Source organism: Elephas maximus, chromosome 3 (genome assembly GCF_024166365.1).
Source record: "Elephas maximus indicus isolate mEleMax1 chromosome 3, mEleMax1 primary haplotype, whole genome shotgun sequence".
NCBI lineage: Eukaryota > Metazoa > Chordata > Mammalia > Proboscidea > Elephantidae > Elephas > Elephas maximus.
Genome location: NC_064821.1, coordinates 147,547,976 through 147,570,570, shown reverse-complemented (window position 1 = coordinate 147,570,570; position 22,595 = coordinate 147,547,976). Strand labels below are relative to the sequence as shown.

At 36.1% G+C, this 22,595-nt stretch overlaps 1 protein-coding gene across 1 annotated transcript in view; it reads left to right on the top strand.

Moving 5' to 3' along the window:
• The window catches only part of ABCD3 (ATP binding cassette subfamily D member 3), a 106,047-nt gene that overhangs the window by 29,072 nt on the left and 54,380 nt on the right, over nucleotides 1-22,595 (top strand). Inside the window, exons 2-4 of the mRNA XM_049879707.1 lie at nucleotides 8,222-8,258; nucleotides 15,564-15,662; nucleotides 18,788-18,876. Coding sequence (XP_049735664.1) covers nucleotides 8,222-8,258; nucleotides 15,564-15,662; nucleotides 18,788-18,876 — 225 coding nt within the window. The remainder of the gene's footprint in view (nucleotides 1-8,221; nucleotides 8,259-15,563; nucleotides 15,663-18,787; nucleotides 18,877-22,595) is intronic.

The following is a 22,595-nucleotide window of genomic DNA, read 5'->3' as shown; positions in this document are numbered from 1 at the left end:
TGCAAATTCCCCCCCCCCCCCCCCCGTGAATAGATAATTTTGGCTGGCTGTAATTTCCTTTCTGTACATTGAAGATTTAATTTCACCATATTCTCGTTTCCATTGTACATATTGAGAAGTCAGCTATCACTGTGTGACTATTGTTCCTTTGATGGTAGTTTTTTTCTCCTCTAGTTGCCCTTAAGGATTTCTCTTTGCCTTTGATTTTCTGAAGCTTTGGGTACGTCTGGATTTATTTTTCATTTATCTTGCTTAGTATTCACTGAGTCTCTTGACTTTGTGGATTGGCATCTCTCTTCAGCTTTGGAATATTCTCAGCCATTTTCTGTGACTTATTCTATCTTTTTATTCTTCTTGGACACCAAGTAAGATTGTCTCAGTATAACCGTTGTGTCTCACTTTTACTTGTCTGTTTTTCATCTTTTTGTTTTCTCTTTGCTACACTCTGAATAGTCTATTCTGACCAGTCTTCCAGATGACTAATTTTGTCTTCAACTGTGTGGATGTTAAATCTATTGATTAGATATTTAATTTCCATTGTTATGTTTTTTTATTTTTAGAAATTCCATTTCTTTCAAGTCTAGTTACTTTTTATAGCTTCCTCTTCCTGGTAAATATCTTTGAATTTTATTTTATGTATTTAGTTCTTTAAATACAGTCTGCATAGTTTTGTATGATGTATTTAGGAATTCCAACATGTAAAGTCTTTCTGGGTCTGTTTCTCTTTTCTGTACTTTCTGCTTGCTCTTGGTCATGGAGTCTAGTTTCCTGTGTGCTTGCTTGTATTTGATTATAGTTTAGACATTTTATTTAAAATTACTTGTTGGAATAATTTTGAGGCTTGTGGTAAACATACCTTTCTTCTAAGAGGAAAGTATGCATCTTTCCTCTTATCATTTAGCAATATCATTTAGGGAACAACTTAAACCAAGTTCCTGAAGAGCACATTCGAAATTTTTAAGTACCCAGAAACCCATTGTTGTCAAGTCAATTCTGACTCATAACAACCTGAAAAAACAGAAGGTTCACTTTTCAGATTTCATACTTCTGTTTCCTAGAGGAGTTTATGACATTGATAGAAAGGATATAATGTAATTTTCATGTTATTGCCTTCCAAATCAGCATCTCTGTTCTTGAACTTTAAAAATTTTTAATTTTCTTCTGGACAATTTCATATACTTATCTTACTGGGACTTGAAATTCAACAAGTTTATAATGAGTTGAATTATCATTTCCCTGAATGCTGCTTCTACTAATCTTTTTTGTGGTTAATGAAATCACTGTCCTCCAAGGTGAAAACTGAGAGACCTAAGGAGAAATACTTTGTCTTTCTGGGCATCAGTTTATCTCTCAAATAAGGAGTTTGTAGCCGATAGTTTAATACCTCCCTTGTCTTCACACGGCTCTTTAAGCCGTGTTCTTCTACTCCTCTTGTTTCTATATTTACTTGGTTCCCACATTTTATCTCTTCTCTCACCCTGTTATTTCTAGTCATGGAGGCCCCATGTGTTAAAGAGTAGAACTGCTCCATAGGGTTTTCTTGGCTGTAATCTTTACAGAAGCAGGTTGCCAGGCCTTTCTTCCATGGCAACAGTGGATGGGTTTGAACTGCCAACTTTCAGGTTATGTTAGTAGTCAAGTGCAAACCTCAGTGTATTTCTGTCACACACACAGATAGACACATATATACAAAGGTATCCTTGTGTGCTCAGAGTGCTTTTGTTATAGGAAACTGCTCTCTTGTTTGCTTATTCCAGTTGGTTTACTACCTCTGTTCTGGCAGGCTTCCCAGGTTCATATCTAGTTACTTAGATTAAAAAAAAAAATTCTGCTTTATTGCCAAACTCTAAAAACCTGAACTTAACTAAAAAAAACAAAAATGAAACACTCCCCCCCCCCTTTTTTTCTATTTCAAGAGGAACTTTACTAAAATACTAAATGAAACAAAGTTTAGAAGACAAATTAAAAGCTTCGGAAGCATCTTCCGTGGGGCAGGCATACTATTAGGCATCAGAGGTGTAGATGAACAAGACATGGCCCCTGTGCTCAAGAAGCCGATGAGGGGGCAGAAGTGATATACACACAGCGGAGGGAGCATAGAGGGTACCTACATACACACTAAAAAAAATGGTTAAAAAAGGCTCCCCAGACACAGTGGCCATGTAATTTATTATCCTAACTGATAAAATTTTGCGATTGAGAGAGAATGTGATTCATCATTACATCAGGACAACAGGTGTAAATAAGGATTGTCCTGGGCAAATTGATAATATGGTCACAGTATTCCAAGAAGGTATGCTGAGTTTTACAAATTGAAATTGAGCAGATTGATGGGTGAAGGGTCCTTTTAAGCAGAAGGAATAGCATATGTGAAGACATAGTGGGCATAAGAGAGCATAGTATTAAGTTGAAGCATCTCAAATATCCATTTCTATAAATCAAAATGATCAAATATTTGTAATTTCTCATAGTTTAACCTGTTATGTTAAGGTGACTGGAGCATAGAGTATTTGTGCCCAGTGTCAGGAGATGAGTCTGGAAAAGAAGGCAGGAGCCAAAGCAGGATGACCTTTAAGCAACAGATGTACTAGGAGCTTGGATTTTCTTCTGAAAGTGATTATGTGTATATTTATTTAAAAAAAATTTTTTTTTTAATTTTTAAGTCTTAATGAAATGTATAGGCAATACATTCTTATGGCCCAAAATATTTTTTAAAAGAATGAAATACTGGTGTAAGTGAAAATGGTCTGTAGTTGTTGTACAATTTTTGTTAGGTGTTGCTTGCATCAAAAACAATGTGGACATTTTTTTTCCTATTCTTTGGAATGCTTGTAAAAGCACTGAAATTATCTGTTCTCTGGGGGGGTTTGTAGAATTCCCTTATAAATTTTCTGGGCTTGGAGCATTTTTTTGGGGGGGGGTAGGTGGGTAGTTCAAGGAGCCCTGGTGCACAGTGGTTAAAGTGCTCAGCAGCTAACAGAAAGGTCAGTGGCTCAAACTCAACAGTGGCTCCATGGGAGAACTGTGGCGGTCTGCTTCCGTGAAGATTTACAGCCTTGGAAACCCTACGGGGCAGTTCTACTCTGTTCTGTAGAATATAAGCCAGATTGATTTGATGGCATTGGGGTTTTTGTTTTTTTTTTAAGTGGATAGCTCACAGATAATTTTTTCAATTTCTGCCACCAAGATCAGTCTATTTAGATTTTTTCCCTCTGCTGGGGATCAATTTTGGAAAATTATATTTTTCTAGAAAATTATCCATTAATCCAGGTTTTCAGATTTCTTTATGGAGGATGAGGCAAGAGACTCTTATGACTTGAACTTTTTACTTTGGTTTTGTACTAGTGCTGATGTGGTGCTTTACGTTCTTTTTCAAAGAAAGAACCAACTCTTGGATTTTTATTGGCTAGTGTTTAATTTTCTGTTTTTTAACTCATTAGATTCTGCTTTTGCTGTTTTTAATTTCTTCTGCTTTCCCTTTTATTCTTCCTTTTAAACTTTTTGCTGAATGCTTAAATTATTTAAAGTTTTTCTTTTTTATTGAAATAATATTTACAATTCTGAGCATTCCTTTACTTGAATTCCACAGGATATGTTTTATATATGTGCTCCTGTGTGCGCATGCCTGTGCACGTGTGTGTGCTTGTGTCTGTGTGTGTATGAATGATATGGTTACAGAAATAAATTGGAAGAAGTTAAGAGACTAATGATAAGAAAACTACTTAGAAAGCAGGTGAGCAAATTATAGTATTTCATGTGAGAAATTTTGGTGGCCTGAACTGAAGTGGCAATCTTGACGGCAAGAAGAACATAATAGAGAGATTCAGGGTGGAGGGTATGAGCAAGGGAGAATATTTCAGAATAGCTTCCCAGGCTTGTGATTTGGATGGCTGGATAGATGAAGGTACCATTTGCTCAGTTAGGGCCCATGTTTGATATGAAAAAATAATAGATCTGGGGTAGAAATAGATATGTTTAATTTAAAAAGGTTTTCAGTAGTTGCAGGTATAAATATCTTATAAAAAGTCAGGTATTCAAATCAGGAGCTTGGAAAAGAGGTGGTTGCTAGAGGCTTGGGAAGTCATTAGAGAATGGGTGATTATTGACTGACGTGATCTAGAGCAGTGTCTCCCAAAATGGATCTAAAGATATATTCTTCTGGGTCTTAAAGTTTTATGGGAATTTTCTTTGCCAAAAAAACAAAAACAAAACTGTGAAATATTTGCTTCAGCATACCAAAGTACAATGATTGCCTTGAGGGAAAGCACTTTTGTGACTAAGTTGTGAGCTGAACTAGCCACTTTTTTTATGGAGCAACATTTTTGCTTGAAAGAATGACTGAATAATTAATGATTATTCAGACTTGCCTATTTGGCAGACATTTTCTTGTAAATAATGAAGTAACCCTTCTAGGAAAAACAACTGACAGTGCTTGTTGCTATTGTTACAGTTCAGCCTCTCAAGTGAAAATTAGAATTTGTTAAACTTACCTGTGCTACCTTCAACTTGACAATTTCCCAGATCTCCAGACTTTTCTGATAAGATTGATGACAATACTAACCAATGTGGTTTATTTTGATACCACATAATAAAATGTGTCACCACTTGAAAGGTCCACGTAACTCTGGGAACCAACATTTTCCAAATGACCAATGCATGATGCTACAGAATCTTGCGTGGGTGAAAGATCCACTGGAGGTACAAGATAGAGCAGTGTGCGTTTATTGTATCCAAGTACAAGAAGTCATTGATAAGGGTTTGATTTTTTTATTCCATATTAGAACATTGTAGTAGTATCAAAGAAGAATATCCACCAATTATCTGAAAATGCTATTACATATACAGCACTCCTCTGTTTTCAACTACATATCTGTATGAGACTGGATTTTCTTCATATACCTCAGTGGAAACAGCCTTAGCATAAGAGATATAAAGAATAGATGCTCAACTATGAGAATTCAGCTACCTTCTGTCAAGCCACACATTAGAGAGATTTGCAGACACACACGCACACACACACACATATATATAAAAAAGCCACTTTCCTAACTAGATAGTTTTGTTTGGAAAAATACAGCTATTTTTATAATAATACTGTTTATTAACATGGAAATACTACCTTTAAATAAGTAACTATTTTTTAAATCTCTGAGATTTAATACCTATACAATAAATATCCATGGACATAACCCACAAAAATAATAGCTTTTTGGGAGCCCTGGTGGTGCAGTGGTTAAGCACTAGGCTGCTAAACAAAAGGCTGGCAATTTTTGAACCCACCCTGCTCTGTGGGAGAAAGAGGTGGCAGTCTGTTCCTGTAAAGATTACAGCCCTGGGAACCCAGCGGGGCAGTTCTGCATCTGTCCTACAGGGTCGCTGTGAGTCGGAATCAACTTCGTGGCAATGGGTTGGTTGGTTTGGAGACTGCAGAGTTTGAGAAGTGCTGACCCAGAGAAATGCCTAGCGTAGAGTAACTAATTAGTAAATGTTCGAATGATTGTTGACCATGTCACTTTTATGATCTGCCTTAACTTTTCAATAATATGTGCATTTGATATTGTATCTTTTTGTATGTCTTTCTTTCGCACTCTCCAATTCTACTAAGCAACCAGGCTGTTTTTTCCTGCTACCGTACTCTTCTTTTCCTGACCACTGCTCGGGCAGAGTTGTTACTGGGCAGACAGTGGAAGGGATTGGTACAGAGACTGCCATCATATTTTGGAAAGTCTGCTGATTTATTGAGCAAGATGAAAATAGATGAGCAGCTCCCGACTAAATATAGCATCCCAGCTGGTCTAATAGATTGTTAATATATGTGGTCATGGTTCACATAGGTCATCAGATTAGATTTTAAAATTGTTTTAATTTTGTTATACCTTGAAATGTAATGAGACAGCTGATGCTTAGTGATTGTTGTAGACATCATAGATACCTTGCCATTTGTATTGGCCAGTGAATATAAGTAATATATCTTAAACATATTGAATAGCTTTATTTTAATGTATTTAGCTGATAAAGTGATCTATTCAGTAGCGAAAGGGAAACCCGTATATGATACACAAGAGTAGAACGTATTTCTGTTTATTGTAGAGCCTTTTTATTTTCATAGGATAAAAATCAGGAAAAGGAGCATACTGAATTATTAAACTTGAATCTGCTTGCTAGTGGATTATTTTTTGGGAAGTAAATTAACTTCTTGCCATTCTTTAGCATGGCATTTGAACTGAAGAAATATAACTAATTTGAATAGGAATTCTACTATACTGTTCCAGTTTATCCTAAGTGATATATATTTATGTGTATAATATTTTTAAAGGAAACCCTGGTGGCGTAGTAGTTAAGAGTTATGGCTGCTAACCAAAAGGTCAGCAGTTTGAATCCACCAGACGTTCCTTGGAAACCCTATGGGGCAGTTCTACTCTGTCCTGTAGGGTTGCTGTGAGTCAGAATCGGCTCGACGATTTGGTTTGGTTTTATTTTTTAATACTTTTTTAAAAAATGAGACTATATCAGTGGAAAACATTAAATGATTCTTAAAATGGGGAATTTAAAAAGCCTTTTTTTTTTTTTTTATGGAAGGAAGGTTCATAATTAACTGGGTGTGCTTGAACATACCTGTCTCTCGCTAGCTGGCTGGCTGTCTGCCTGCCTGGCTATCTGCAGGTAGTCCCTGACTTTGAGTGTATTTGACAATGAACTGCCCTTTGACCATCGTTTTTTTTTTTTTTTTAACATTGTTAGTAATCTGTACTACATACAGTGTTGCAGAATGTAATTTACTGATGTTATTATTCTCACATGTTCACTTGCACATGTTCAGCGTTATGATTTACTGTTCAAAACATTACTGTATAGCAGGCTATGGCAATTAAAAAAAAGTATTCTACATACGTCAGAAATGACTTACAACCGAGTTGTCAGAACAGAATTCCGTTGTAAGTGGGAGACTACCTGTATGTAAGAGGATTTTCTGAATTTGTTTTACAGTCTCATACAAATTTTAAGACAGATAGCAATCCTGCAATACACTTGAAATTAGAAACAATAGTAAACCTAAACACTTTTGAAAATAAGGACATCTACTGAATTGTAGTTGTTTGGTTTTCCAGCCTTGGACAGTAAGTGGATCTTATCACGGGAGAATGTTCATTCTACAGATGTTTGGCTCAACTGGGTATTGAACATAGAGGGTTGAGTAGCGTATGGCCCCTGTAGTAGGCACGGAGCTATGCCGCGCAGATTCCCTTTCAGAGAAGGGCTCACCTGCCCAGTTGCAAGGAGTGCAATCAGCAGGCATCCCTATCTGCCTGCTCCTTAGGGCATGCCTCAGCTGCAGAGAGCTACCTTCTCCAAGGTGCTCTTTCCCTGGGGCAGCCTGCATTTGCGGACTGAGCAAGGCAGGGGCATAAAGTCTTGACCATTTCAGCCTAATGCAGAGCGTTCAGATAGACAGTACTCGATTCAGAGCATCTCATCAGGTTGGGCAAAGCTTTGTTGAGTCTGCACTGAACTTTGAGTTCTTCTGCTCAAACTTCATTTCTCCTCCTTCCTTTCACAGTTGTTGATCTGTAATTAACATCTTGTATCCCAAATGCCATCTCACTTCTACTTTGGAGAACCCAGCCTGCAAATAGCCCCTGATATCATTTAGTTCACTGCGGGGAAATAGACATCAAACAAGAAATTAAAAATATCAATATTACATTAGTATGTTATATGTGTCCGTGTGTTTTTATGTATGTAGGGTGCCATTGTGGTATGTTATAAAAAGGACCTGTTGTAGTTGTGTACCGTTGAGTTGACTCCGACTCATAGTGTCCCTATAGGGGACAGAGTAGAATTGCCCCCATAGGGTTTTCAAGGCACTAATCTCTGCCAGGTCTTTTCTCCCACAGAGCGGCTGGTAGGTTTGAACTGCTGACCTTTCAATTAGCAGCCAAGTGCATTTAGCCACTGTACCACCAGGGCTCCTACAAGAAGGAACTAAGCCAGACACAGTGCCCATTAAAATTGTAGTAGTTAATGTTTTTCGGGCACTTTTTATAAATGATACTTAATGAAAGGCAGTGGAACTACTATTATTTAATGTGTTCTATCTCAGTATGATGAAGAAAAAGAAGAAACCCATTTGGATAGTGTGGAATATTCTCTTGATAACTCAAAATAATTTTAATGACAGGAACACTTTGCAAATAAACTTCTCTTTTTTTTCCCTCTGCAGTAAGAAAAGTGGAAAACCAACATTACAGAACAATGAGGTAAAATTTTAAATCATCTACTCTTTAGTATTTCATGTACTTATTTCATTTATTGTGTTATATAATTTTAAATTAGGCTAAAATCATAGAGTTTTAGAATTAGAAGGGAACTTAAAGATCATTTCTAATCCACCATATAGTATAGGAATTCCTTCTGGAATAGGATTTCTTGACAGATGTCTTGTAGCAGCACAGGAGAAGTCTACTGTGTCTTCAGTAATAGACTGCTGTATGGTTGAAGACAGTTGTCATATTTCCTGAGTCTTTTCCATGCTAAGCAAGCCTTGTTATGTCAGGTGTTTCTCGCGTGACATGGTTTCTGGTTCTTTATCAGTCTGTGTACATTCCTCTGAATCTACACTAGTGACCTTACATATTGTCATTAGAATAGAACACAGTTGTCCAATTGTGATCTCAGTAGCATCTCGTGATATGAACACCGTATTGCTAAAATTTAGCCTACAGTTGTTTTTACATCTTTAGCCATAACTATTGTTTACGTTAAGTGAAGCTTATGGTAAATTATAACCTCCAGGTGTCTTTCTGGTGATCAGTTCTCTTGATAGATACCCTCGATCTTGTATTTATCAGTTGATTTTTCTTTCTCTGTTTTTTTAGTAATAGCTTTATTGAGGTATAATTCACATACTATAAAATTCACCCTTTTCAAGTATATATAAAATCCAGTGATTATTATTCACAGAACTGGGCAATCACTACCACTATCTATTTTTTGAACATTTTTTGTCACCCCAAAAAGAAATCCTGTACATATTAGCAATCATTCCCCATTCTTCCCTTCTCCCAGCACCTGTAAACCACTTACCTACTTTTTGTCTCTATGAAGTTTCCTATTGTGGACACTTCATATAAATAAAAAACCAAACCCATTGCCACTGAGTCAGTTTTGACTCATAATGACGCTATAGGACAGAGTAGAACTGCCCCGTAGGGTTTCCAAGGCTGTAATCTTTACGGAAGCAGACTGCCACATTATCCTCCTGCGGAGGGGCTGGTGGGTTTAAACCACCAACCTCTCAAGAGGCAGCTGGGCACTTTAACCGTTGGACCACTAGGGTTCCTTCATATGAATAGAACCATGCAATATGTGGTGTTTTGGGACTGGCTTCTTTCACTTAGCGTTAAATTTTAACGTTCACCCATGTTACAGCGTGTTATCGGTATTTGGTTCCTTTTTATTGCCAAATAATATTCCATTGTGTGGATATACCACATTTTATTTATCCATTCATCAGTTGATGGACATTTAGGTTGTTCCCAATTTTTGGCTGTTATAAAAAATGCTGGTATGAACATTTTGTGTACAAGTTTTCTTGTGGACATATGTTTTCATTTCTCTTGGGTATATACCCAAGAGTGTCATTGCTGGGTGATATATTAACCCAGTTGATTTCTTTTAAATACACATTAATTTATCCCTGTAAATGTGAGCTTATTGGGTTTAGTTTATTGGTTTAGTGTAATTTTGAATGCAGTTCTAATGTCTAGTATGTGAAAGCACCTGTTGCCATCGAGTCGATTCTGACTCATAGAGACCCTATAGGTCAGAGTGTAACTGTCCCATAGAGTTTCCAAGGGGTGCCTGGTGGATTTGAACTGCTGACCTTTTGGTTAGCAGCCATAGCTCTTAACCACTAGCCACCAGGGTTTCCTCTAGTATGTTAGGTAGGAGGTATTACCTGCAAATTTAGTTTGCCTTCTCTTGTTTCCTCTTATTTTCTGATAGTATTGATTAGATAAGGACCAAGGAGAGTATCCTGTGGCATCTCTTAACCTGTGCTTTTTGGTTATGGTTTATTCAGCTTCAGCTATATCCAACTAGAGCAAAATCTGATTTTCATTTCTCCAATCAGAGCACAAGAATTTTATAAAGAACATTAGATTCGTTGATTAATTTATTTATTCATTCTTTCAGCAAGTATTTATTGGGCTCCTTGCATATGCCTGGTGTTATAGTAGGCTCTGGGGTTATGGCAGTTATAAAAATAAGTCACTACCCTCATGGAGCTTACATTCTACATGTAAGCTAATACACTAATATAATACTCAATAAAGAAGAAAATTAGAATAATTTGAAATGACTTAATAAACTAATGCTGGCTTCTAGTGATGATTGTCTAAGTCTTCCCAAACCTTTCATATGTCCGTTCTCTGGACATCCTGGAAATTAACATCAAATTTGCTGTTCTTTAGTTTTCATAATCTCTGTTTCCCAGTGTTTGAAAAGTGGGACAAAATAAACTTATCTCCAGTTGTCTGACATGTCCCATCTCCATGAGCTCTCATATCTAAGTTATATCTAGTTATCACACATCGTTGTTCATTGCTATCAAGTTGGCTCCAACTCATGGTGACTCCATGTACAACAGAACGAAATGCTACCTGGTCCCATGACATCCTCACGATGCGGGCATACTGGAGTCCTTTGCTGATTGATTGACTTCCGATCTACGGAGCTCATCTTCCAGCACTGTAGTAGACAATATTCTGTTGTGATCCATAGGGTTTTCATTGGCTAATTTTCAGAAGTGTACTGCCAGGTCTTTCTCCCTAGTCTCTCCTTAGCAAGCTCTGCTGAAATGTGTCCATCATGAGTGACCCTGCTGGTATTTGGAATACTGGTGGCATAGCTTCCAGCATCAAAATACCACACAAATCACCACAGTATGACAAACTGACAGATGGGTGGTGGTATTCAAGCATAGTTATCTTAATTTTATCTAAGTTATCAAATCTATCTGCAAGTTCTAGGACAAAATTGAAATAAGTCAGGACAGCTAGATTTGTTCAATTCCTTTTTTTTTAATTCTTCCTATTTTTCCGTACAAATACCTTTTGGATATATACTTATTTGCTGGTCATACAGTGTAAGCAAGATAAATTCAGTTTATTAAATGGTTGGCAAAAAATATAAAAGGATATAAGGCGGTATGTACTCTGATGCCACATTTTAAAATTTGTAGGAATCGCATATGCATGGGCACACACACACACGCATGCGTGCTGAAATGAAATCTGGTATGAATACATAGGATATATACCAAATATTAACTAATGTAATTAATACTAAAATTTTAGATGGCAGGGTATAGGTTCCTTATTTCTGCCAGTGTTGTAATTTTTCTATAGTGAATGTGTATTATTTGTAGGGGAAAGAACAAATAAAAAAAAATTTTTTTTTAATTAAAATTTTTATAGTCTTTGGTGAGATTGGATTGGGGTGAGATAATTTTCATAAGACCTGAGATTTAAAAAGTAGAAAAGGGTTTAATAGAAAGTTAAACAGTATAAAGAGTTAGCTGACTTGCTTTTAAAATACTTAATCATTTAAATTTGAAATAGGTTATATATATGATATAAAATCAAAAGGTATAAAGGTAAGTAGTGTGCTGGGTTTAGTGCTTAACATTCCCACACATATTTTTATACTTCTGTGGTGTGTTTGTGTGTGTGTACGCATAAACAGTAGTGACAGAATTATTTTGCATGTTTGAACACTTTATAATTCATTGTATATATCCTTTTTTCCCAGCGTAATGTTTTTTAGATCCATCCATGTTGATAGCTGTAGATCTCATTTACTGCTCTATACTATAGTATTCTCTTTATGAATATGTGCTGCTTCCTTTTTACAACGTATAGAATTTTCATTGCATAAACCAAAAAAACCAAACCCAGTGCCATTGAGTTGATTCCGACTTATATAGCGACCCTATAGGACAGAGTAGAGCTGCCCTGTAGAGTTTCCAAGAATCGCCTGGCGGATTTGAACTGCCGACCCTTTGGTTAGCCCCCGTAGCACTTAACCACTACGCCACCAGGGTTTCCTTTCATTGCGTAGGTACATCATGATTTGTACATCATCTTATTATTGATGTAGAATAAGTTCCTAAAAGTAAATTTGCTGGGTATTCTACATTTTACAGTCCGTGTACATTTTACATTTCTATAGATATTACATAGTAGTTACACCACTTTACACTTTGCTCTACAGTATACAAGAATGCTTATACTCTTTTCAGCGCTGTATGACCTTTTATTTTATTTGCTATCTCAAATGTCTGTCTCAGTCAATTCTAGTTCCTCTTCCCTTTCTAAATTGATTGATACAATAAATAGGAACTTTATTGCTCCTTGACCTTGTTGCCTCCTGAATGTTTGGGTTTTTTTTTTTCCCAAGTTATTTTATTGCTTTACATAATGGTTCATTTGCATTTTCTATAATTTCCATGTTACGCTTGTATCATTAAAATGTTTTGTTTTTAAACTTACTGAGAAGTTTAGGGTGGGGAAGTTCAATTGTGAATTTAAGGTGAATTCTCAAGAGAGGCTAATAGTATTATGAAATGTACTGTTTCTGTAGGTATTCTCTTACAGAGTTGTTTCAGGCATGCATTCTATTATGTGTCAAGAATGGCAGAGCAATCTTGACATCTTTTCTATCTGAATTCAGCCTTTCTGAGCCAGTCCTCCAGTCCAGCTGCTTCAGTGCAGAAAACACTGTGATGATTTCAGGAAGAATCTAGTTCCCTTCAAGAACAGAAATGTAATGAAAATCAAGTCAGCCTTCAGACAGCTTAAGAAATAGGAGCAGTGACAACAGGAACAGGTGAAAAAGGGGAGGAGGTATTATATATCAGTTAGCTGTTCGTATTTTAAAGTGTTTTAATGTTACTTTTTTGTAACCTTTCTTCTTTCTTTATTGTCATAGTTCATTTCATGAGAGCAGGTAGAAGCAGGTAGCCCTCTATTTATGGTAGGGGATGGCCATTTCAGCAGGAAATTATCTGAAGTTCAGGCAAGAGATGGAGAGGAGGAAAACCATGAGAGTAGAAGTTTAACATTTTTTGAACAAATGGATGGTGTGTATCACCTTTTCTTTATTCATGTCCTCTTATATTTTCTCAATCTAGGAAAATAAAAGGGGAGGTTTAGGTTTGAAATAAAGTTTGGCTTGAGGAAAATAGACTAGCTCAACTAAATAGACCATAAGACTTTTTGTCTGTTTTGATTACTGTATCCCCATCATTTAGAACAGTGCCTTGACACCATGTAAGTTATTTGTTGCATGAATGACTGCATGCATGCATGAATGGAGTAGATTGGGCCTTTAACTCAGGAGGATGTGAATTACAAACTTCTCTGAAAGACCTGAAATCCTGAGTTTGTTCAATAGTTACAGAGTAGGGCTGATTGGTGTCCAGTTCTTCCTATGTAGGTCTTCCTAATCTAACCCTAAAAACAAAACAAACCCATTGCCGTTGAGTAGATTCCAACTCATAGCGACCCTATAGCACAGAGTAGAACTACCCTGTAGAGTAGTTCTATAGGAAGTTCTATAGGAAGGAGCGCCTAGTGGATTCGAACTGCTGATCTTTGGTTAGCGGCTGTAGCTCTTAACTACTGTGCCACCAGGGTTTCCAATCTAACCCTAGGAACACTGTTTTCAGACTTCCTATTTTGGTACACAATTCTGTAGTCCAATCAGTGTCTTTTTATTTGGATTATTTATCTAAAGCACTGATACAGTCTCTGACGTAGATGGTACTTTATTCCAATTCTGTAATGAAACCGTTCACTGAGATTCATAAAGCTAGATGTTAATTTAATTAAAGCATATTTATGTTAATGTTTGTCTAACCAACAGAATTTACCATGGGTATTTGTTTATCAAGAGCATGGTAGCTGAGTAAGTGAGCTGTGAAAATGGGAGTCAGTGAGGGGCTGAGGGGAGGGTGGGTAGGACATTAGGCAGTAGATAGGGTCCTCCTAGAATGTCTTGCTTATTCTAAGAAGTTTCTCCTGCCTGTTATCCGAAACAGTCCAGGGGTAATCAAGTAAATAAAAACCAAACACGTTGCCATTGAATCGATTCCAACTCATAGCAACCCTGTAGGACAGAGCAAAACTACCCATAGGGCTGCTAAGGAGTGGCCAGTAGATTTGAACGTCCGACATTTTGGTTAGCAGCTGAGCTCTTAACCACTGTGCAACCAGGGCCCCATAATCAAGTTAATAGACTCCACCATGCCTAGTTCATATAACTTTTTTCTTACCTTTGCAAATGATTTTATACCTTTATTTTCATGGACCCAGTGAAAATGAAGAAGTCTCTGAGAGATAGAGAAGAGTAATTACTGCTCTTAAATATGTTCAGTGGTTTCCTTCTACACTGAGAATAAACTATAAATCCTTGCTATGTCCTAAGGTGCTGCCCTTTACAAACCCTGCCTACTCCTTCCGTTTCTCTCATTCTTGTTCCCTTTGCCCTAGCAGTACTATCATCTTGCTATCCACTCTGCATGCCAGTTTTATTCCTGCTACTGGGATTTTGTGCTTGGTGTTCCCTATGCTTTACCACTCCCCCAAGACCATCACGTGGCTTCACTTCATTCATGTCTCAACATGAGCCTTGGTGGCACGCTGGTTAAGTGTTCAGCTGCTAACCAAAAGTTTGGCAGTTCGAATCCACCAGCTGCTCCTTGGAAACCCTGTGGGGCAGTTCTGCTCTGTCCTATAGGGTCTCTATGAATTGACTTGATGGCGAAGGGTTTGGTTTTATAAGTGTTACCTCCTCAGAGAAAACTTTCCAGTCATCCTGTCCGAACCATTCTTCTTTTTCTCATTACCCTGCTTAAGCCATCTGTAATAATTTTCTATTGTTTTATTTTTATCCATTTCTTCTGCTAGAAAGTGAGCTGTATGAGTGAAGGAACCTTGTCTGTCTTTGAATTTATGAGGAAGAGAGAGTAAATTGGCATATTGCATATTGGAAATGCTAACTGATAAATCTAGGAATCTAAAAGTTTCCTGTAATTGGTATCAGGGAAAACCCTGTTCAAGATTTAAAAAACAAAAATACTGTTAATCAGGAAGTGGATAATAAAAAATCTCTAAGTACTTGATGATTTCTTAGCTGTCTCTCTGATTTCAACCCCTACCACTATTCCTTGCTCACAGCTTGAGTCCAATTGGCCGTCTTGTTCTTCAGACACATTAAGCAGGCTTCTACCTCATTATTTTTGCACTTGCTGTTTCTCCTACTTGCAGCATTCTTCTCCAGATATTCACGTGGCTCTAGAATGTCTCACTTCCTCATTCAGTTTTTAGGTATGTCTTGCTTTCTTGAAAGCATGTTTGAATATGAGGAAGCAGTTTAAGTCTGTGCTCTATAAATGCAGTATCCATTTCAATACTTGTTTATATCACCTAAAATGAAACATGGTTCTTTAATCTTATTTGTTATAGCTATCCTAAAAGCTTTCTGTTTTTCTCTTAATATAGAAAGAGGGGAAAAAAGAGCGAGCCATGGTGGACAAGGTGTTTTTTTCAAGGCTCATAAAGATTCTGAAAATCATGGTCCCTAGAACATTTTGTAAAGAGGTAAGTTTTATGAAATTATACTGTTGTTCTCAACTTTCAAGTTTACATGAGATCTGAACAATAAAAGCATATTATAAAGCTTTGGTTATACTGCAGGCCAAATATTTTCTATGTAAGTAATAAGGACTGCTAAATTTTTGTCTTTAAATCACCACCTGTCATGTAAGTGTGCTTTTGTTGTTCAGTGCCAGTTTTTAAGTAGTTGTCTCTGGTATGTGAAATATTATTTCATTGTATTTTATGTGAGATAGTAGTGTACTGCAGTGTGTCTAACCTAAATGGTGTTGCTTTATAATAGTTAAATACTGTTAATAGAAACAAAATTAAACTTAAAAAGACAAAACTTTTTATTACATTGAGATGTTAACAAGTCACATTGACCTGGAATATGATTGAAGCTTGCTTCTTTATATTTGAAGAAGCAAACTGAAGGGCATACATTTTGCTAGCTTCAGTAGAATCAGCTGAACAAAAGAAGTGATTAAATATGTTTTTAAGATATCCAAAATGATATCTGAATTCTCACGTATTTTTCAGATAGTGAGCTGACTGTAGGAATAAGTTTTATTATTTCTTCTTCTGACCTTTTATCAAGATTATCATTATTTGATAAGCACGTTTAATGATTGTTAAAATAACGCTGTGTTCTCCATCTTAACCACCTCAACATTCTCCTTTTATACAAACTAGAAATAGCACTTTTGGCTCCTTCTTTCCCAGCCCTCATCCTTTCAGTTGCAGGGATCTGATAATTTTTCTTTCTATGTGTAATTTTTCCTTCTGCATATTCTTTCCTGGATATTATATTATTCTGTAATAAGTCTCATTTCCAGGAACTCCCCTTTTTAATCTTTTCTGCCAAATTTATATCCTTAAAACATGTTTTCCATTGTTCAAATTTTTAAAAAAGCATTAACTTTATAGTCTATGAATAGCAAGAACAAGATAAGGTATTCTAAAACACTTCAGTTCCCAAAGAGAACTCATGTTCCTCCATTGAACTTGACTTACCCTCCATCATGTCTTGATTCTGCCTTTGAGAAACTGAAATATAATTTCATAACATTTGTTTTTTCCTAAATAGACAGGTAATAAGTGTTCTTTGAGGAAAAATTGGAAAATGCTTATAGGTACTTATTTTTTTTTTTTTTACTTCTTGGTACCTATTGGCCTCCCACTCAGAACTTCTATTGTCATTTTGGTGTACAGTCTTCTTTCGTGTGAACATACATGAAAATGGGGTCACACTTACACTTTTTAATCTCCCTCTCTTACGTTTTAAACATTTTTTCCAAGTTTCCTTCAGTTTCTCTTAATCTGTCACTTCACAATTCCTGCTGTGCTCACGATATCTGTCTTACTTGTATCATTATAATCTCTTGGTTTATCATTTTGTTTCTTCTCCTTTTCCTACTAGTCTTTTTTCTAAAAACTCTAATAAAAACATTTGACTTCTTTTTTCTCATAGAGTAAATCACAATGTGGCATTGGCCGTCATTTCAGTATCATCTGCTTAGAAGATTCTTTGCTGTTTTATAATCAGGCTCTGAACGCTCAAGTTTTCATTTGTTCACAACAGTCACGTCTCTGAAAATCCCCAGCAAAATCAAATATGTTAAAAAAAAAATAGCTTTATGCTCATTATCTTTTGTGATATTTCCCATAACTCTCCGGACATAATTAATTGTTTTCTCATTTCTACAACCTACCTGGCTTTGAAGAATTCTTATTTAAAATACAAGCTTCTCTGGAAAGATTTGTGCATTACCTCCTCATCCCTCGCATCAGTTAAACAGGGAGACCTGGTGACACACTGGTTAAGAGCCTGGCGGATAGTGGGAAGGCCTGTGGTTCAAACCCACCATGAGAAAAAGATGTGGCAGTCTGCTTCCATAAAGATTACAGCATTGGAAACCCTATGGGGCAGTTTTTCTCTGTCCTATATGGTTGCTGTGAGTCGAAATCGGCTCAGCGGCAATGAATTTTTTTGTTGTTGTTTGGCATCAGTTAACAGTTTAATGCTCATTTAACTGTTTAGCAGGGGCTCAATGACTGTAAAATGAAGGTGAGACATCGGAAGGCCTCAGAGAGTTAGGGATGTAGAAGGATCCAACTTGACCCTCCTACTTTTGCGTAGATCTAGCTGTGCCACAGGGTCATTTTATGTTACCACCTTTGATGGGTACAAATACAGAACTTTAACCCTAGTTCAAGAAAGTGAAATAAATCTCCCATACAAATCACAGAAGATGGGAGGTAGGGATAGAGAGGAAATTGGTTTTTTAGATTTTTCCTTTCTGAAGGCAGTACTTTATAATATATATACATTGTACTCTTCTACATATTATATTATTCAGTCATTGCAACTGATAATTTTGAACTTACCCACTTAGAAAGCAACAATTGAGTATCTTGATTATATCCATTTAGCTGTTAATGAATTTGTTCCTCATGCTACCAATTTGAATGTCAGAATAAAAAAAAAATTGTCTAATATTGACATTTTTAATACCATAACTTTCTTTTGCTAACCTGAGCTTATCACCACCACTTATCACATAAAGTGATGCATTTGCTTGCCTGCACTGGTCTGTTTTCTCATTACTTTCTATGTGCAAATCTTCCTTATAAACGAAATTGAAAGCCCTGTGAGGGATGGGGCACTGTTACAGATTTTTCTAACAAATTGAACCAGATTTATTCTATTTAGGTAAAAATGTTAGGCTTCACTGTTAGTTGTTTAACTGTATATTGGCAGTTATTGTCATTTTTTTTTTTTAAGTTGTATATGAAAAGCATAGGGAAAATCACAATAGACAGTGATTCAAGTAGTAAGTTATATCCCTAACTTCTATCATAGACTAACTGTGTGAAGGCAGCTCGTTTGACTTGCCTTTTGAGTTCTGGATGAGAAAATTAAATGATCAATAAGATCTTTTTCATTTATATTTAAAAATTCCATTTAAATTGTATTTTAAAATTGTCTATAGGTAAAATGTCAACCAACTGTATTAAAGCTAGAGTAAAGCTATGAGTTTAGAAACCAAAAATCTTTGTCAAAGTAGTATTTCTTTTAACTTTCTAAAAATGCATTTATTTAGTTTACTGTACTTGGTTTATATTAGACAGGTTACTTGATGCTTATTGCTGTTACGCTGGTTTCTCGAACATACTGTGATGTTTGGATGATTGAAAATGGAACACTTATTGAAAGGTACTTTTTCCTTCACCTTCCTCCTATATGTATGAAATGCAAGTAGTATCTTAATAAACAAATGGATCCTAAATTGAAGTATAACATACTAAGTCAAATTATGTATTCGTTCATTTATTTAATAAATATTTACTGAGTGTCTGTCATGACGGGGATATACCATTGAACAGGAGAGACCCTGTACCAAGGCTTGCTGAGCTCACAGTTTATAGAGGGTTAACAGTTCAGTTGTCGACAAGTTGATCCCAATTCACGGGGACCCCATGTGTGCCAGAATAGAACCGTTTACATAGGGTTTTCAAGGGCTAAATTTATGGGAGTAGATTGCTGGTCTTTTTCTGAGGTGCCTCTGGGTGGACTTCAACCTCCACGTAAACAGAAAATTAAAATGTAATATAATAAGTGCCGTAATAGGGGTTTTAAAAAGTCCAAGTCGGGTATCTGAAATTAATGAGGTGATTTGGTGGAAAGTATCAGAGCATTTAAAAGAATCCCACACTGAAGGTGTTTATTAGGAGGAAAAACAATATTTAGACTTTTCTCTCCTTTCTAGCACCATACTTTTAATATTCTTTTATTACGGTCTTCTACGTAGTGTATTATTCAGTCACTGTAATTGATAACTTTGAACTTAAAAGATAAACATTGATAAATGAATGTCTTGGGTTATTATATCCATTTACCATTTACCTGTTAATGAAAAGTGTGTATTCCTTGTGATACCAATTTAAATGTTACAGTAGAAAAAATTTTTTTCTTTATATGAGTTTTTTTGTTGTTGTTTTTCATCTTTTCTATGGATTTCTCACGTAGTCTTTTTTAAAAACATTATTTCGAGGTAATTTCAAGCTTACAGAAAAGTTGAAAGAGCAGTACAAGGGATTTACTTACACCCAATCCAGATTCAGCAGCTGTGAAGTCATTGTAAAGTTAGCTGTCAGCTTTCTTCATAATGTGTATTTTTTGAGCCTCTGTTTTGTATGTGACCTTTACTATTTGATGAGATTAAAAGTTTAAAAATATTGGGAGTTCATAATAATTTACTTGAACAATTAACACATTTCTCTAGCTCGCTTCTAAAGCTACATTGTAAGTAGATTGACCTGTTTTTTCCTTTTTGCCTCTTCCAAACTAGGTTTAGATTCATATATTTTTGCTGAAGAGTCTCAGAAACTTATTGTGGTCCTTAATGTACTTCATTTTAATATCATCCTCATCTTTTAGGCTTATTTGTTAGCAGTGGCTAGTGACTTTGTGGGATGGGCAAATCTTAACACGACAGAGTTCTTCAAGGCAGAAACTGTAATAATTCCATGATATAGAGGAGAATCCTGTTCCCTCCTGCTGCTGTATCTAATGTTAAAGGTGTATTTTATTTTCACTCAGTTGGCTACAAACAGCATTTTAAAATTTCCAGAGTATCTTTTATAAAGATTCTAATATGTATTTTGGAGCCCCAGATGAAGTGGTTAAAAGCTCAGGCTGCTAACCAAGAGGTCAGCAGTTTGAATCCACCAGCTGCTCCTTGGAAACCCTATGGGGCAGTTCTACTTTTAGAAGTAATAATGATTAGGGTTACTGTACAATTGCTTTGTTGATTATTATTATTATTCTTTGCAGCGGAATAATAAGCAGAAATAAGGATTTATTCAAGAAACCGTTTTTTAAATTTATAGTTGCTACCCCGACGGTAAACCACTGCTGAATGATGGCATGTGCTTTACCATAATTTTATAATCTTGTGCGTTTCATTGCTTGGGCAGCACTGAAGCACTTTGATTTTTTTGTAAAGTTTGGCTCAAACAATTTTAACTAAACCTCTAAACTTTTTGTACTGCCTTAATTGCTTTGTGTCTCTAATATTCTTAGTGCTTATAAACAAAAAAAAATTTTTGTTCAAAGTTCAACTTTTTTTCTTTAACACATTTTTTTTTAAGAGTTATATAAAAATTGGACTATAATTTTTCTTTCAGTCTAAAGCACAATTTCCTGAAACGTGTTTTATGGAATACTAGCTGGAGGAATTATTACATGTTACAGACACCTCTCAAAGTTATAATACACGTATTATACATTAAAAACCTTGATAAGTTCTTTGGTAAAGACATCTGTTAACCCAGGGTTTCCCAGTATATTTGGCCATGAAGCTTTTTCCCCTAGAAGACCAGTTTTGATGTTTTTCACCTACTCCCTGATGCAAAGCAAGTTTTTTCCTCCAGCATATACATCATTTTTTAGGGGAAGCTAGGTTTAAATCATTCAGTCCAGGGTTTCTCAAGATAGATTTTATTTACATTTAAGGATATTAATAAATGTTATTTGAAAAAAAGAGTTCTATGATTAAATAAATTATTTCTTTTTAGCACATCATGGACATAGGGGACTCAAAGATCCTTTACTTGCATGACATAATGGTTTTCAAACTTTAAAGTAGTGGCAGCCTTACTTAAAGTAAATTCGTAATGTATATTTTAAAAACAGTTAAATGTGTTAAAAAAAAAAAAAAGATGAAAGAGGAGGTGGTCTAGTTGTAAAGTGTTGAAGGGCCTGAAACCTCTACAAAATCATTCTGAGACTCCAAGGAATCCCATTTTCTATTTCCCAATTTCTATTTTCTGTTTCCCAATCCAACATTTAGTCCCAGGGCCTGCAAACTGCAGTCCACAGGCCAAATTCCACTGCTGCCTGCTTTTGTAAAATTTTACTGGAACGCAGCCATGCTCTTTCCTGTTTGCTTTTATTCTTCAATGGCAGCATTGAGTAGTGGCATCATAGACCCTTGTGTCCCACAAAACCTAAGATATTTGTTCTAGACCCTTTACAGAAAGTTTACTGACCCCTCTTTAGTCCATCTCCTTGCCTTTAGGTCACACAGATGAAAATCAGGACCTTAAAATGTTTGAAAACAAACAAATGTTTTTTGTTTGTTTTTATCCATAGTAATGCATTCCTGGATCTGTAAAGTTGTTCATTGTGTTTTGGCCATCTGTACCCCTGTTATGGCAGCTATCTTAGTTTTCTAGAGCTCCTATAACAGAAATACCACAAGTGGGTGGCTTTAACAAACAAACTTATTTTCTCACAGTTTAGGAGGCTACAAGTCCGAATTCAGGGTGCTGGCTCTAGGGGCAGGCTTTCTCTCTCTGTTGGCTCTGGGGGAACGTCCTTGTCTGTTTTCAGCTTCTGTTTCTTGGTTCCTAGGAGACCTCACATAGCGTGGCACCTATCTTCCTCCAACTGCTCTTTTATATCTCAAAAGAGGTTGATTTAAGACACACCCTACACTAGTACTGCCTTATTGAACACAGCAAAGAAAACCCATTCCTAAATGGGATTACAACCACAGGTATAAAAGACACCAAACCCATCACCATTGAGTCGATTCCAACTCATTGTGACGCTATGGGACAGGGTACAACTGCCCTATTGGATTTCCAATGCTGCAACACTGTAAATCTTTCAGAAACCGAGTACCACATCTTTCTCTCATGGAGCAGCTGAGGGTTCAAACTACCAGCCAACTGAGTGCTTACAACACATTTTTTGGGGACATGATTCAGTCTATTAACAGCAGCTTAAACCTTTTTTTTTTAGTAGCCATTTTTACTAAGTAAAGAACTTGTTATCATTTTTATTCCTGATTTTGTTGTCTGTAACAAGCTGTTTAAAATGGTGGAATTGCAAAAGTTGCAAACATGTTTTTCTAAGAAAATGTTTTT